This window comes from Corapipo altera, unplaced genomic scaffold, assembly GCF_003945725.1.
Source record: "Corapipo altera isolate COAL_440 unplaced genomic scaffold, ASM394572v1 150, whole genome shotgun sequence".
Classification (NCBI taxonomy): Eukaryota; Metazoa; Chordata; class Aves; order Passeriformes; family Pipridae; genus Corapipo; species Corapipo altera.
This window is the reverse complement of record NW_020884941.1, coordinates 2,143,730-2,157,274: the sequence shown is the minus strand read 5'-3', so window position 1 is coordinate 2,157,274 and position 13,545 is coordinate 2,143,730. Positions and strand designations below refer to the sequence as shown.

General features: G+C 52.7%; 3 protein-coding genes across 5 annotated transcripts in view; all 3 read left to right on the top strand.

Annotated features, from left to right (window-relative positions):
- Positions 1-9,671, top strand: part of PXN (paxillin) — a 49,362-nt gene extending 39,691 nt beyond the window's left edge. Inside the window, exons 11-16 of one of the 2 annotated variants that reach the window (XM_027661523.1) lie at positions 320-400; positions 2,529-2,699; positions 3,043-3,216; positions 3,708-3,789; positions 4,134-4,282; positions 6,248-9,671. In XM_027661523.1, coding sequence (XP_027517324.1) covers positions 320-400; positions 2,529-2,699; positions 3,043-3,216; positions 3,708-3,789; positions 4,134-4,282; positions 6,248-6,514 — 924 coding nt within the window. In that variant the 3' untranslated portion in view covers positions 6,515-9,671. The remainder of the gene's footprint in view (positions 1-319; positions 401-2,528; positions 2,700-3,042; positions 3,217-3,707; positions 3,790-4,133; positions 4,283-6,247) is intronic. The other variant, XM_027661524.1, reaches the window with a different exon arrangement.
- A 205-nt stretch (positions 9,672-9,876) lies between these two features.
- On the top strand, positions 9,877-13,101 carry RPLP0 (ribosomal protein lateral stalk subunit P0). The gene is made up of 8 exons (XM_027661714.1): positions 9,877-9,983; positions 10,172-10,275; positions 10,672-10,847; positions 10,945-11,032; positions 11,312-11,458; positions 11,755-11,940; positions 12,553-12,693; positions 12,864-13,101. The coding sequence occupies exons 2-8, from the start codon at positions 10,222-10,224 to the stop codon at positions 13,026-13,028; spliced, it is 957 nt and encodes a 318-aa protein (XP_027517515.1). The 5' UTR covers positions 9,877-9,983; positions 10,172-10,221; the 3' UTR covers positions 13,029-13,101.
- Positions 13,102-13,400: 299 nt separating this feature from the next.
- GCN1 (GCN1, eIF2 alpha kinase activator homolog) overlaps positions 13,401-13,545 on the top strand; it is a 40,487-nt gene continuing 40,342 nt past the window's right edge. Inside the window, exon 1 of one of the 2 annotated variants that reach the window (XM_027661713.1) lies at positions 13,401-13,509. In XM_027661713.1, the coding sequence (XP_027517514.1) occupies positions 13,492-13,509 (18 nt within the window). In that variant the 5' untranslated portion in view covers positions 13,401-13,491. The remainder of the gene's footprint in view (positions 13,510-13,545) is intronic. The other variant, XM_027661712.1, reaches the window with a different exon arrangement.

Here is a 13,545-nt window from a genome sequence, read left to right as displayed (position 1 = left end):
TGCAGCTCTCTCTGCCATAATCTCTCTTGAAGTGGGGAGAGTAAAAGATGGCAAAATCTCCATATTGGAAGGAGCAGATCAACAGTCCTTCCTGCGTTTGCCTGTTTAGACAGGTGTCCACAGTGTGAGTGGATGTGGGGAGGAGATGGCATGATTAAGATCTGTGTTCTGCATCTCCTGTCAGGGAAGGGCTGTGGCTCTGTGGTGGTGGGGAGTTTTAATGTATACAAGCAGTGCAGTGTTAGTGTGCAGGCAGCTTTCTCAAGCAACAAGCAAGGAAAGGAAACCCTTCTGCATCTTGAACTGTTGTACTTTCCAGGTGACCTCTGCTCCTCCCCTTGTCCCCAATGCCAATCTGCTGGCTGCTCCTGCACCCTTGGGCCCCTCCACCCCTGGCAAGGCAGGACCTCCTTTTGTTTCCTCAGCATGGTGTGCTTTTCTGGTCAGTGTGTGCTGGGATCTGCTCCCGGAGCTCCCAGTGCATTAACGTGGATAATATCCTGTAGTGCATGGTTTGCTGCTCATAGAGCTCCTCACTGAACTTGAGTGATGTCAGATCTCATGGGTGAAGGGTGGGAATTTGAAGGGCCTTTGCATGATGAATTTATGTGGATGCTGTGCTGAGTGTCCCCTGTAAACTGCAGGAGGTGGAAACAAACCTCCTTCAGGTGGGGGCTCCTCTGTGAGCTGTCAAGGAGGCTGAGTCACCAGACCAGGTAGACACTGAGGTGTGCTCAGGTGGTTGTGCCTGCACTGGGTCAGCTGTGGCTGGCAGGAGTGTGTGGTTCCTGAGGTCAAGGGTGAAGCGCTCTGTTGCCACATGTTGAATTCATCTAATCTCTTTTCTCTTTGGATGGAATTTATCACCTGTGTGTGGCATGTGTTCCTGCCCTGCCTGGTGGCTACAAACCCCTGTTTAGAGTGAGAAGAGGTACGATCCTCTCAATCCTCCTTTTCCTTCTGCTGTGCTGTGCAGGAAGCTCTGGCTTTATTCTGAGGCTCTGGTTGGTCTTTGTCTCCAAAGGCCTGTTGTCTCCTTGCAGTGCTGTGCTTTGGCCTGTCACTGTAACAGTTTGGTAGCAATTGTCTGCTCTGTGGTGGAAGGTTTGTTTTAGGCTCAGGACACTGGGGTATGATGGGGCTGCTCTGTGCCACTGGACTAGGAGAGGTTGCAAGTTATGGAATGGCTGGGAGGAGAGAGGAGGGGAAAAGCTGTGTGTCAGGCTCCGTTGGGAGTCATTGCTGCATGCGAGGCAAGGCTGAGGAGTGTGTGAATGTGTGTGTAAAAAAAGCTGAATTTATGTATGTCATGAGAATTTTTATACAAAGGAACAGAAAGCAGGATTTGTCACTGAGTAAACTAATCGACTGCAAGGACAAGCAGCTGCAGGACAGGGAATAGAGCTCCTCCTGTGGCTGGAAGGGCACATTCTGCTACAGCTCTGAGCACTTCAGTATGTCCCTGCTCCTCTGGCTGTGCTGGCAGCACACTGCGGGGTTGTACACAAGTGTAGATTTTATGTCTGTTTTAATTTATTCTCTTAGTAAAAGAAGATGTGCTCCAGACCAGCATCTCAGGGAGGGACTTCTTTGGGTGTCTCTAAACCTGACAGTAGCTGGGGCAGTGCAAAGTCAGCTAAAATAATCTCTCTTTCCTTATAGTGGTTTGTCTGCAAAGGGGGCTGTGGTGGCCAGGGAGAACATATGCTTTTTTTATAAGTTGTGAGCCTCAGTAAAACATTTCTCCCTCTCCTCTGGGAAACCTTTCCAAGCTGTGTGTGCTGTGGTGGTGTGAGTTTCAGAAAAGGCCTCTGAGACAAATATCTGACTCCCCTTCCCTCCACCTGGTGCATTTCCAGGTCTGACATTAGATGTGGCAGCCCTGTCTGCTGGGGATGCACTGCCCTCTCTGTAGGTAAACAGCAGACAACTGCAAGGCAGTTGTTTCCTCCCTCCTTCCACTTGCTTGGCTCAGGCATGGGATGAGAACCACCCGAGGGGCCAAGGGGACTTGACAAACAGATATGCAGAAGGTGGGGAGAAGGGGGAAGATTTTCTAGCTGAAAGGGGGGTGAGATGAGGAAGAGAAGAGCATCTCTATCAGAGAGGAGACAGAACTGACAGCAGCAGCATAGAAATGGAGAGAGGTCAAGGGGAAGGGGCCCTCTGGATGGCGTCTGCTTTGTCAGCTGGCCAGGAACTGATGAGGTAAAGGGAGATTTTTGGCAGAGGCTTAGAGAGCACTGTACTGACTGCCTGGGATGTGCTGGTGACTTCTGCTGTATGTGCAGTGAGGGAAAATCAAATCCTCTGTGCACAGCTCTGCTGTTACACATCCCAGGGTCTCTTGCATGTCTCTGCATGGGCAGAACACATGTGTGTACTCTATTTTGGCCCTCAGTCTTCAGAGACTTGACTCCTGGAAACCCCCTGTATGTCTCTGCAGAGGGGCCACTGGCAGCAACAGCAGGCATTTATCTGGTAAAGCACAGCAGCACTCACAGTCTTTTGTTTTCTCTTCCCTGCAGTTCATGGCACAGGGGAAAGCCGGGAGCAGCTCCCCTCCATCCACAGCCTCCAAGCCTGGCAGTCAGCTGGACACCATGCTGGGAAGTCTCCAGTCTGACCTGAACAAACTGGGTGTAGCTACAGTTGCCAAAGGTGTCTGTGGAGCCTGCAAGAAGCCGATTGCTGGGCAGGTGAGTGGAAGGTGCTGTCTCACTGCTGAACCTTGGGCTGCAGCTGGGAGTAATGGGAGGGCTGTTTCGTGAGGCTGAAGAGACTGGAGATGCTGGAGAAACTGAAGTACTCTATTTATCCACTGGCTAGGTACGCTGTAAGCTCCTCCAGTGACCTCTACCCTGCCCCTGAGGGACTGCCCTCTCCTGAGATGATAGGTAATTCAGTTTTCATGCTACCCCAGTCCAGGGCTCACTTGAGTAGTAGAACTTGTCATTCTTGCTGATCTCCAGCTGGTAGCTTGTCATGTGGTCTGGGGGAGAGGGAGGTAGAGTTGTTCTTCATGATTTGTCTTCCCAACAGGTAGTTACAGCCATGGGGAAAACCTGGCACCCTGAGCACTTCGTCTGCACCCACTGCCAGGAGGAGATCGGGTCACGGAACTTCTTTGAGCGGGATGGGCAGCCCTACTGCGAGAAGGACTATCACAACCTCTTCTCCCCTCGCTGCTACTACTGCAACGGGCCCATCCTTGATGTGAGTTCCTTGGGGGATTCAGGGTGCTGGCAAGGTGCTGCAGGGCCTGGGTGTTAAAAACTCCACCCATGCGTCCTGGGTGGAAGATTTTATTTTGGGATTTCCATGTTTCCTTTGTCCTTGCTCTGAAAGGGAAACAACTTGGCCCAGTCAAATTCTTACACCAGTGAGAGGAGATAGTCCCTCTTACCTTTTGTGAAGTTCCTTCAGAACCCCACATTGCTCCATCATTCTGATTCCTCAGCATTTGTGTGTTGGTAGCCTGTGGTAACAGGCACCAGTGCTAGTCCTGAGGGCTGGACGGGGCCCTGTGTAAGGGAGGAGGCAGTGCCTAAGATCCTTTTAGGGTAAAAAAAGTGTGCAGTGGGGAGAGCCTGAACGAGCCAGAGGCAGGGGTGTATTGACTCAGCTCTCTAAAGGACAGTCTATTTTAATGCTTGCTCTTGTCAGCACCAACATTAATGTCTTCTCCCCTCCCCTCTCCTGAACAGAAAGTGGTGACGGCTTTGGACAGGACATGGCACCCTGAACACTTTTTCTGTGCCCAGTGTGGAGCTTTCTTTGGACCTGAAGGTATTGCTGGTTTATGCAAGGAGAAAACAATCTCCTCCCTAAAATACAGAGGAGGGTGTAAGGCAGAGCTGCTGCTAGGGGACAGTCTGAGGGGACAGGGGAACTACTGGAGTTCCAAGGGCTACAGCTGTTCGTGGGGGAAGAATGCTACTAGTAATCATCTCTTCTCCCCAGAGAGGAAGAGTATGCATGTGCTGGGATGGGAAGGGAACAGAACAAGGACCCTGCTGTGTGTGTTAGCAGGGGGAAGGATGATCCCACCCACACACGTTATCTCACACAGCTTGTCTGGCCATAGGTGAATATCAGGAGCTGATCCCTTTGCCTCTCCTCTCCTTTGGCAGGATTTCATGAGAAGGATGGCAAAGCCTATTGCCGCAAGGACTACTTTGACATGTTTGCTCCCAAGTGTGGAGGCTGTGCCCGGGCTATCCTGGAAAACTACATCTCTGCCTTGAACACCCTGTGGCACCCCGAGTGCTTTGTCTGTCGGGTAAGAAACCCAAGGTCCTTTGCACGACCCCTCTCTTTTCCACCCTGCAGGCATCTGGTCCCATATCGGGAAAAGGCGTCTCTGGGGCAGTGAAGGGCAGCCAGTCCCACAAGATAAAAACATGTCAGCAACCAAACACCTTCTTGTTCCTCTGCCTGTTTACGTTGAACTTTCGAGCTGCCTTTCTGTTCCCAACTGCAATTACGGGCTTCTGCAGCAGCTCACAGATAAACAGAGACATTTTCTGTGACCTTTAAATAATTATAAGCTAAGCTTCTCTCTGAGCACTTGCCTCAGCACTCAGATTTTGAGAATCTTCCTCCCATGCTCCATCTGACAATGTAAACTAATGAGGCTGACCTTGTTCAGACAAACATGCAAGTCAGTGAAATAGTGGCAGGCTCCATACAACAGGCATAAGAAACAGGAATACTGCAGATTAAATGCTTGGCGCTCTTTCAGAGAGCATTGCAAATATTAACTCTTAAAGGCCCCAAGAGATGAGCCAAATCAACCAGTGCTTCCTAGAGTGGGAGAGAAGGGCAGAAACCAGATGAAGCAGCCAGAACCACAAGCTGCTGATTCCTGGTGTGATGCTCAGATCTGACTGTGACCGTGCTGTTGGGACTGCCTGTGGCTCCTGCAGTGGTGTGCAGAGAGTGGAGGCAGAAGCTGTGCCTGAATGTGGGGCTGGGGAGGGCTGTGCCTTCTTGTGCAGAGATTGAGACTTTATCAAGCAGTTCTGCTTTCCTTTCCCCCTGCTGCCACACTGCCTGAATTAGTGGGGCCAACATGGATGTCTTCCAGGACACAAGATGTGATTCTCTTCCTGTTTTTGCTAAATCAGAGCAAACTTTTCAGCTGTCCTGCTGACTGAGGGAAGACACTGTTTATTGAACTGTCAGCATTAGTAAAGTCTTGGACTCACTGCAGGCAAACTGTATTCATCCTGGTATTGTGAGTGTTTAACAGCTCTGCCTGCTGTTTGCTGGACCCCTTTCCACATGTTGGGGTCCAGCTGTGTGTGATAGTCAGTGTCCTCCTCAGGGAAGAGGACAGCAAAACCAGGATTCTGCAAACGTGGCTTCTCCTCTGGGCCTTGCTGCTGATATATTTGGCAAATCTGGCAGCATCCTCGACTCTCTCCCACACTCTGCTGCTTCAGTTTCCCACTCATACAAGACCACCACTGGGGAGTCTCCCCAGTCTGGTGGGGGTGGTGGGTGCTTCTGTTGCAGGTTCTAAAGTGTAGAGTCCTCAGCTGCCTGACACCGAGGGGGAGGAGGAGCTCTGGACACTAATTAGCATGTAGCTGGTGTATCCTCTTCTCCTTGTCTGTTCAAAATCATTAGTGCTGTAGAACAAACAGTTTCTCCCAGCAGTGATCCGTGTGTAACTGCTGGAGATGTTTCAGGTTGGACAATCCTTTGCAGAGTGTACCAGCCTAATGCCAGCCTTTGTGGAGAGGTCACTTGTGAAGATTAATTGTGCCTCATTTTCTCAGCTGGAACCAGTCCAGTATTCATCAGGATTCTGCTGCATGAAAGTCTGTGTTGGTCCCTCCTTCTGCCTGCCCTTATGGGGAAGCTGGAGTGAGAAAAAACGGAACAGGGAAAGGTGCTGCAGTGTTTCCCACCTCAGAGGAAGGAGTGTTCTCCTTTCTCCTGGCTGGACACATCTGGTAGCTCATCCATAGTGTTTTCTTTGTAGAAATGAAGCTAGCTGGGGGAAGGAGCTGGTTAATTCCCTTGCTTGTGCCTGTATCTTTCAGTCTCTCAGCCTTTTCTTGGAAACTCTTCTTGCTGGACAGAATTCGGCTCTGGACAACAGGACAGCAGTGAAGGGCAGCAGTTCACCTGCCCACAGAACAGCTGGGCTGTGCCACAGAGGTGGCTTGTGGAGCTGCCCCTCCCCACATCCCTGGCTTCTCACACAACCTGTCCCCTCTGCTTTGTCCTCCTGCAGGAATGTTTCACCCCGTTCATCAATGGCAGCTTCTTTGAGCACGACGGGCAGCCCTACTGCGAGGTGCACTACCACGAGCGCCGCGGCTCCCTCTGCTCCGGGTGCCAGAAGCCCATCACAGGACGCTGCATCACTGCCATGGGCAAGAAATTTCACCCTGAACACTTTGTCTGTGCCTTCTGCCTCAAGCAGCTCAACAAAGGAACCTTCAAAGAGCAGAACGACAAGCCCTACTGCCAGAACTGCTTCCTCAAGCTCTTCTGTTAGAGGCACCATCGATGGGCGCTAAAGCATCTTTCTGCCACCCCCTCGGCAGTTCTGGCTCTCTGAACATTACTGTGATTTAGGAACCTTACCAGGCAGGGGAGGAGGGGGGTGGGGGGTGGGGAGTGCTTTCTGCTGCTATGGAGAGGCAGTAGATCCAGAGATGAGACGGACCATTAAACTGGAAACGCCCTTGCTGTGTCTCAGTAGAGAGAGGCCGAGATCCCTCATGACGGTGTGTGTGTCTGTGTGTGTGACTGACAGCTGAGCTTAGCTCCAGGGCTCCAACAGGGAGATCTTCCCAGCCCCCTCCTGGCAGCAGGAGTCTTTGCCAGTACGTTTCAGCCTGTGTCAGCTCCCTGAGCAAATCGAGACACTTGCAGACAACACAGCCCTCTGCTTTGACACCTCCTTCTCAGGCTTTTGCCTGCACGTGTGCAGGGTGAGCGACAGCCCAGCAAGGGCACCCTGTAACCTCAGGGCCACCCTGGCTCCCCTCACAGAGCCACACCATGTGTGTGACTTGCTGAGACCAGAGCACCAGCACAGGCAGCCAAGACCCTGCAAGGGTCTCTCCAGTTCCATTACACTGTAAGGAGATAATACCACTTACTTTTTTTTTTTTTTTTTAATTAAGAGGAATCAAGATGTTAATGTGTGGGGTGGGTTTTTTTTCCCCCCTAGTTTGTTATGCCCCTTCTCGATGCCTTTTCTCAGCACACCAGAGCAGGAGATGGGATAAGCCCTGCCCATCCCTCAGCACTGATGTGTGCTCCTTGTGGGAACATCCCATGCCAGGCATCTCCATCCAGGCCAGCTCAGGGCATCTGCTCCCCTCGCCTGCTGCTCCTGGGAGAGAGGAAGAGGCATCATCCCTTCTTTAAATGCAGGTGCAGAGAGGTCAGAGCAGCCTTTTTCATCCATCCCTGTTATGAATGAGTGTGATGTGTGTGTGTTTATCTGGCCTGAAACTCTCCCATCTGTCAGGGCCTGAAACTGTCACAAGAGTGGGGACAAGTGGAGGGGGTTAAGAAGCCAGGAGAAAAAAAAAATCCTAAATTTATATCCTTTCTTCCTCTTTGCTAATGAGACCTGTCAGCCCCTTGGTGTTTCCGTTTTCTGTGCTCTTGTTAAACATGTTCTACTGAGAGATGCTACAGCAATAACCTTTTATATTGACTGTTACTGGTATAACAAGTCCCGTGGGTCAGGTGTGCGTGACACACCTGGAGTTTTACTATCAAAGTGAATACTGTATCCAGTCTTTGATAAGAACTGTAGATTTCTACACTGATTTTGAATTCATATCTAATTTACTTTTAATCCTCTTATACAGAAATTTGGTTTTGAAGTGATTTTAAGAAAGCAACTTTTATATCAAGCTGTGCTGTTCTAGGCAGTGTGCCAGTTGTGCTGGCTTACTGCATCTATAACCTCAATGCTTTGTTAAGCCGAACTAACATTCAATATTTCCTTTTTATTGCGGGTTGGGAGGGGCTGGAATCTATGGGGAAGGGAATGTGACTTGTATTTTTTCCCTAGCACAGGCAGGTGAACTGTGAATAGCTTTTTTTTTCCCCCTCCTCTGGGTCACCTAAAAGTGTGTTTTCTGGTTTTATTGTAACCTGTAAACTGCTGTATTTGAATCACCTGCCTTTCTCCCAAAGCCCAGCTTCCAGGATGTTTGAGTAAGTCTTAATGTGATGCTTTGGGGGAGGAGCTCAGACCTTTGCCCTCTGTTTCTCCTCTTCAGCCACCTGGAATCAGAGCAGGGTAAATTGAGGAAAAAAGGTCTTGTGACTGAGGAGGAGAAACTGGGAGAGACAGACTCTGTTCCTGACTAGCTGTGTAACTTTGGGCCAGTCACTAAACCTTACTGTGCCTCAGTTTCCCCATCTGTAAAATGGGGGCAGTTTAGCCTGGATTTGTGAGGTTATTGTGAGGCTTAGCTTGTGTTTGCTAAGGGACTTTTAGGTCTCTGGCTGGAGGGTGCTATGGAGAGAGAAGGACTGCACTGAAATTCCTGGTGCCATTCTGTGCTACCAGCCAAGGCAGCCCAGCGAGCAGTGTTTGGAATTACTGCTCCAGAGTGCTACAGCACTGTCACCAGAGGCATCTGGGTGTGCTTTGCAGCTTGGCAGGTGAATTAGGGGCCCAGGGGTGGCTGTGTCAGAAACCAGCCCAGCCTTGGGCTGGAAACTGCAGGTCCCTGTCACACAACCTTGTCGTGGTGCTGCCCTGCCCCGCTTGGATCACTGAAACTGTTTCACTCATTTCCCCTACAAATGAACTCAGTGTGTGGGTGTGAGGCCGAAGGGAGCTGTGGGGGCACTGGAGCTGTGTCAGCTGGGCTGAGTGTAGCTCTGGGAGAGTTCACGAGGCAAGAATCCTTATGCCTTTGCCTTTTCATCTGTGAAGTCGATTTAACTTAAATGGGTGTTCCTAAGCTGTGTGTGTTTATCTCACTGAAAAGGTCAATCCTTGGTGCCGCTGAGAGGACACACAGCTGTTGTGTCCGAGTGTCAGAAAGGAGTGAGATGTTTCTGGCACTGCCACTGCAAATGGCATGACATCTGCAAACTGTGTAATCGTGTGCCTCAGTTTCCCTGTGCGGGGAGTCTTTAACCTACCTCACTCACTGCTAGTTGAGGGTTGTGTCAGTGACACTCCTGGCACACGTGGAAGGCCCTGGGTGCTGTGAGGGCTGCTGGGGGCCGAGGGGAGGCTCGGTGTCCTTAGTGCTTAACTGAGATCATTACACATTTACCTCCTGCCTTCATCTGGTGCCTGACACGCTGGGATGCTGCACCGATGCTACTCTGCCAAATAACGACTTGTGGTGTCCCAGATGCCTGTGTAGTTCATTGCAGGTGCAGTTCTAGGGTGGCACAGCCGGGTGTGGGGCTGGGGATGGTGCTGGGGGGTCCCCGGCAGGGGCTGTGACAGGTGCTCCGGGAGGGTCTGTGTGTGCACCCCCGGACCGGGCGCTACCCCTGGGGAAGGTCTTTCTCGCCACGTCCGGGCTGGGCTGGGGGAAGCTTGGCTGGGTCGACAATTATTTGATTTTTTTTCCCCCTTCCATGTAAACTTCTAACCCCGCTTTTTTTTTCCATTTAAAATTCTTGCAGTTACGCCAATAAAGTTTTTACCGTTATTCTCACGACTGTGTCGCGATTGTTTCCAGCCCCTGAGCTGGGGAGGGATCAGACCCGGAGCGGTTTCCCCTCAGGGCCGGGCTGGGGGGGGGGGGGGCAGTGCGCTCCTCCCGTCGCCAGGGGGCGCCGCCGCCCAGCCGCGCGCGGCTGCCGCGCCCTTTCCGCCGGCGTCACGCGCCTCTCGGGTGATTGACGCGGCGGGCAGCCAATGGGCGGAGGGGAGGCAGCGCCGCGGCTCGCTGTGATTGGACTTGAGCCGCTGTATAAAGGGAGGCGGGCCCGCCCTCCGGCCCTTCTTTCCCGGAGCCCTCGTGGAGGTGCGGGCGCGGCGCGGCGGCTCCGGGGCACGGGCGGGGCTGGGCGGCCGAGACGGGGGGGAGCGGACTTGGAGCGTACCCGGGGTGTACCCGGAGTGTACTCGGGGTCCTGGGCCGCGGCCGGACTGAGGAGAGGAGGAAAGGAGAGGGAAGGGTGCGGACCCACTGACCGTGCTTCTCTCTGGCAGGTCCCAGCTCGTCTTTAAACCCACCGGGCGATCCTTGGAGCACCGCCGAGATGCCCAGGGAAGACAGGGCTACGTGGAAGTCCAACTATTTTATGAAAATCATCGTGAGTGTCGGCGCGGGGCAGCGGGAGGCGGGCGGGCCGTGCTGCGGGGGCTTGTTTAAAGAGATGGGTGCTGCGGTGTGTCTGCTTAAGGAAGGATTACGTGGCATTAGGAAGATATTAAGATATTATATATATTAAGATATAAAATCCACAGTTTTTCCTGTGACAATCTGCTGCGGTAGTTGCAGAGGTGACATGTTCAGGGATGTGACTCGATGGCTGAGTGAAATGTGCAGCCTGTGGCACGCTCAGCCTCAGCTGGAGCTCAGCCCTCTGAAACTTCTGACAGCCTTTTTGTATGTTTTAGCGTGTGGAGGTTTTAATGCTGCTCTGTGCTCTGAGCACTCTGCTCTGTTTGGCTGTCTTTGTACAGCTACAGTGTTCTTTTTGTTACAGCAACTCCTGGATGATTACCCAAAATGTTTCATTGTGGGAGCAGACAATGTGGGATCCAAGCAGATGCAGCAGATCCGCATGTCCCTGCGTGGGAAGGCTGTTGTGCTGATGGGGAAGAACACGATGATGCGCAAAGCTATTCGTGGTCATCTGGAGAACAACCCTGCCCTAGAAAAGTGGGTACTGCTGCCTGAGGGCACTTCTGGGTGCTCTGTCTGGGAAGAGGGGATGTTGTCTGAGAAACAGAACTGAAGGCTGTCGTCTTCCCTTCAGGCTGCTGCCTCACATCCGTGGGAATGTGGGCTTTGTCTTCACCAAGGAGGATCTGACCGAGATCCGGGACATGCTGCTGGCTAACAAGGTAGGGGAGACCAGCCCTCACCACATCTCTGGGCTGTTATTACGGAATGAAAAATAAAACTGAGTCTTCATGGAGGGTACGTCATTAGTAGGAGTCCTGAAGGGCTGGGAATTGGCCTTTGCAGTCTTACAGAAACTGCTTGAGTTCAGCTGTGTCACTGGGGTGTGCTTGGGTGCTGTCCATCCAGGAGGAGTGCGTCAGCAAAGGAGATGATCCCACAAGATCTGAGGTGAGCATTCTTGTGAGCATACTTGCAGCTTCTCTTCTACCCTCTCTCAGGTGCCAGCTGCTGCCCGTGCCGGTGCTATTGCTCCTTGTGATGTGACTGTGCCAGCCCAGAACACGGGTCTTGGGCCAGAGAAGACCTCCTTTTTCCAGGCCTTGGGCATCACCACGAAGATTTCCAGAGGAACCATTGAAATTCTGGTCAGTGAGCTGCGTGCTGCCGTTGTCAAAGCTGTTCCTTCACTGGGGGCTGACTGTGGCAGCTCAGGGAACTCTGAAGGCCAAAGCTCCCATTAATTCTTAGATACTGTATGAGCAGTGTGACTGCTGCACTTTGGGGACTGGAAGGAGGGTGTCTGGAGGCTGGTGGAGTGAATGTGGAGCGTACGTGTTGGGCTCATTTGCTCCATTTTCACCATTTGTGTTTGTGTCCCCTTGAACTGATGTGCTGGAATTTCTTTGTGTGTATTCACTGCTTTTCCCCCTGATCTCCTCAGAGCGATGTGCAGCTCATCAAGACTGGAGACAAAGTGGGTGCCAGCGAAGCCACCCTGCTCAACATGCTGAATATCTCCCCGTTCTCCTTCGGGTTGGTGATCCAGCAGGTCTTTGACAATGGCAGCATTTACAACCCTGAAGTGCTGGACATCACTGAGGAGACCTTGCACAAGCGCTTCCTGGAGGTGAGCACCATAACCCATGTCCCTTGTGCTCTGCCCCGTTGCTGTGGGAGGCAGCACTGCCCCAGAGTGAAAGGCCCTGTGTGGTATTTTCTGTGAGGTTCTGCAGAGCCAGGAGCTCTCCCTGGTGCCCTGTATGTGGGATTGTTCATCTGAAGCTGCTTCAAAAGGTGTTTGAGGCTGTTTGGAATCATAGGAAATCCTGAGTTGGAAGGAAAACCACAAGAATCGTTAAGTCCAACTCCTGGCCCAGCACAGGACACCCCAGCAATACCACCTTGTGCTTGAGAGGATTGTCCAAATGCTCCTTGAGCTCTGGCAGGTTTGGGGCTGTGACCACGTCCCTGGGGAGCCTGTTCAGTGCCCAACCACCCTCTCTGGGGAGAATCTTTTCTTAGTATCGGACTTAAACCTCCCCTGACACAGCTGCATGTCATTCTCAGGTTCTGTCGCTGATCACCAGAGAGCAGAGATCAGTGACATTTAAATCTTGATGCCTTGATTGTCCCTCCTGTTGGCAGTGTAGAAGTCATCACCTGGCCATCCTCTGCCGTGGTTTCTAGTCCAGGTTGTTCCCCAGAGCACAGAAACATGAGTCTGTCTCTCTCTCCGCAGGGTGTTCGTAATGTTGCCAGCATCTGTCTGCAGATTGGGTACCCAACCATTGCTTCTGTGCCCCACTCCATCATCAACGGGTACAAGCGTGTCCTGGCCATTGCTGTGGAGACCGACTACACCTTCCCACTGGCTGAAAAGGTAACGGCTTCAGTGTAGCTGAAGTGCCTTTGGTTCTTCATAACTGGCAGTGATAAATGCACGTTTAGCTTCTAGCAAGCTGCAGGTGCTGCCTTTGCAATTGCAAAGGTTCAGCCCTTCAAAATGTTTTGTTTCCTGTGAGTTTACCTTTTTCTCCCGCTCCTTTGCAGGTGAAGGCCTTCCTGGCAGACCCCTCTGCCTTTGTGGCAGCCATGCCTGTGGTCACTGAAGCAGCTGCACCTGCTGCTGCTGCCGCCGCTGCTCCGGCAAAGGAGGCGGCGAAGGAGGAGTCGGAGGAGTCTGACGAGGACATGGGATTCGGTCTCTTTGACTAACAGCAGCCACCGTCTGTCTGTTTGTGTCACAGTTGTTCCCAATGGAAGAAATAAAAAGCTATTTTACACCTTCGTGTGTGCCTGCATCCGTAGTGTACTCTCCACATCACTTGGGGCTTGGGAAAAGTGTAACCCGAGGGGGCCCGTGTGCTGCAGCGGTTGTTTCTCGGGCCTAGGAGCTGCAGTTGTTCCATCTCCCCGTGTGCTGCAGGGGAGCAGTTGTTCTCGGGGCCGCTGCTCTGCACCCGCCGGCAGCTCAGCCCTTCCCGGCCGAGCTGAGCAGAGGCCTCGCCCGCAGCTGGTCTGGGCGCTGCAGCCGCCGCCCGTCCGTGCCTGTTCCCCCGCGCTCGCGGTCGGTGCCGCCGTGCGGAGCAGCCGCGGCTCCCCAGGCCGGGCGGGCAGCGCCCATCGGCGCCGGGCCCGCCCCGGAAGCCGCTACCGGTTCCGGGGTCGCGGCGGAGCGATGGCGGCCGACACGCAGGTGAGTGCGGGACGGGCCGCGCCGGCCCGGCCGGAC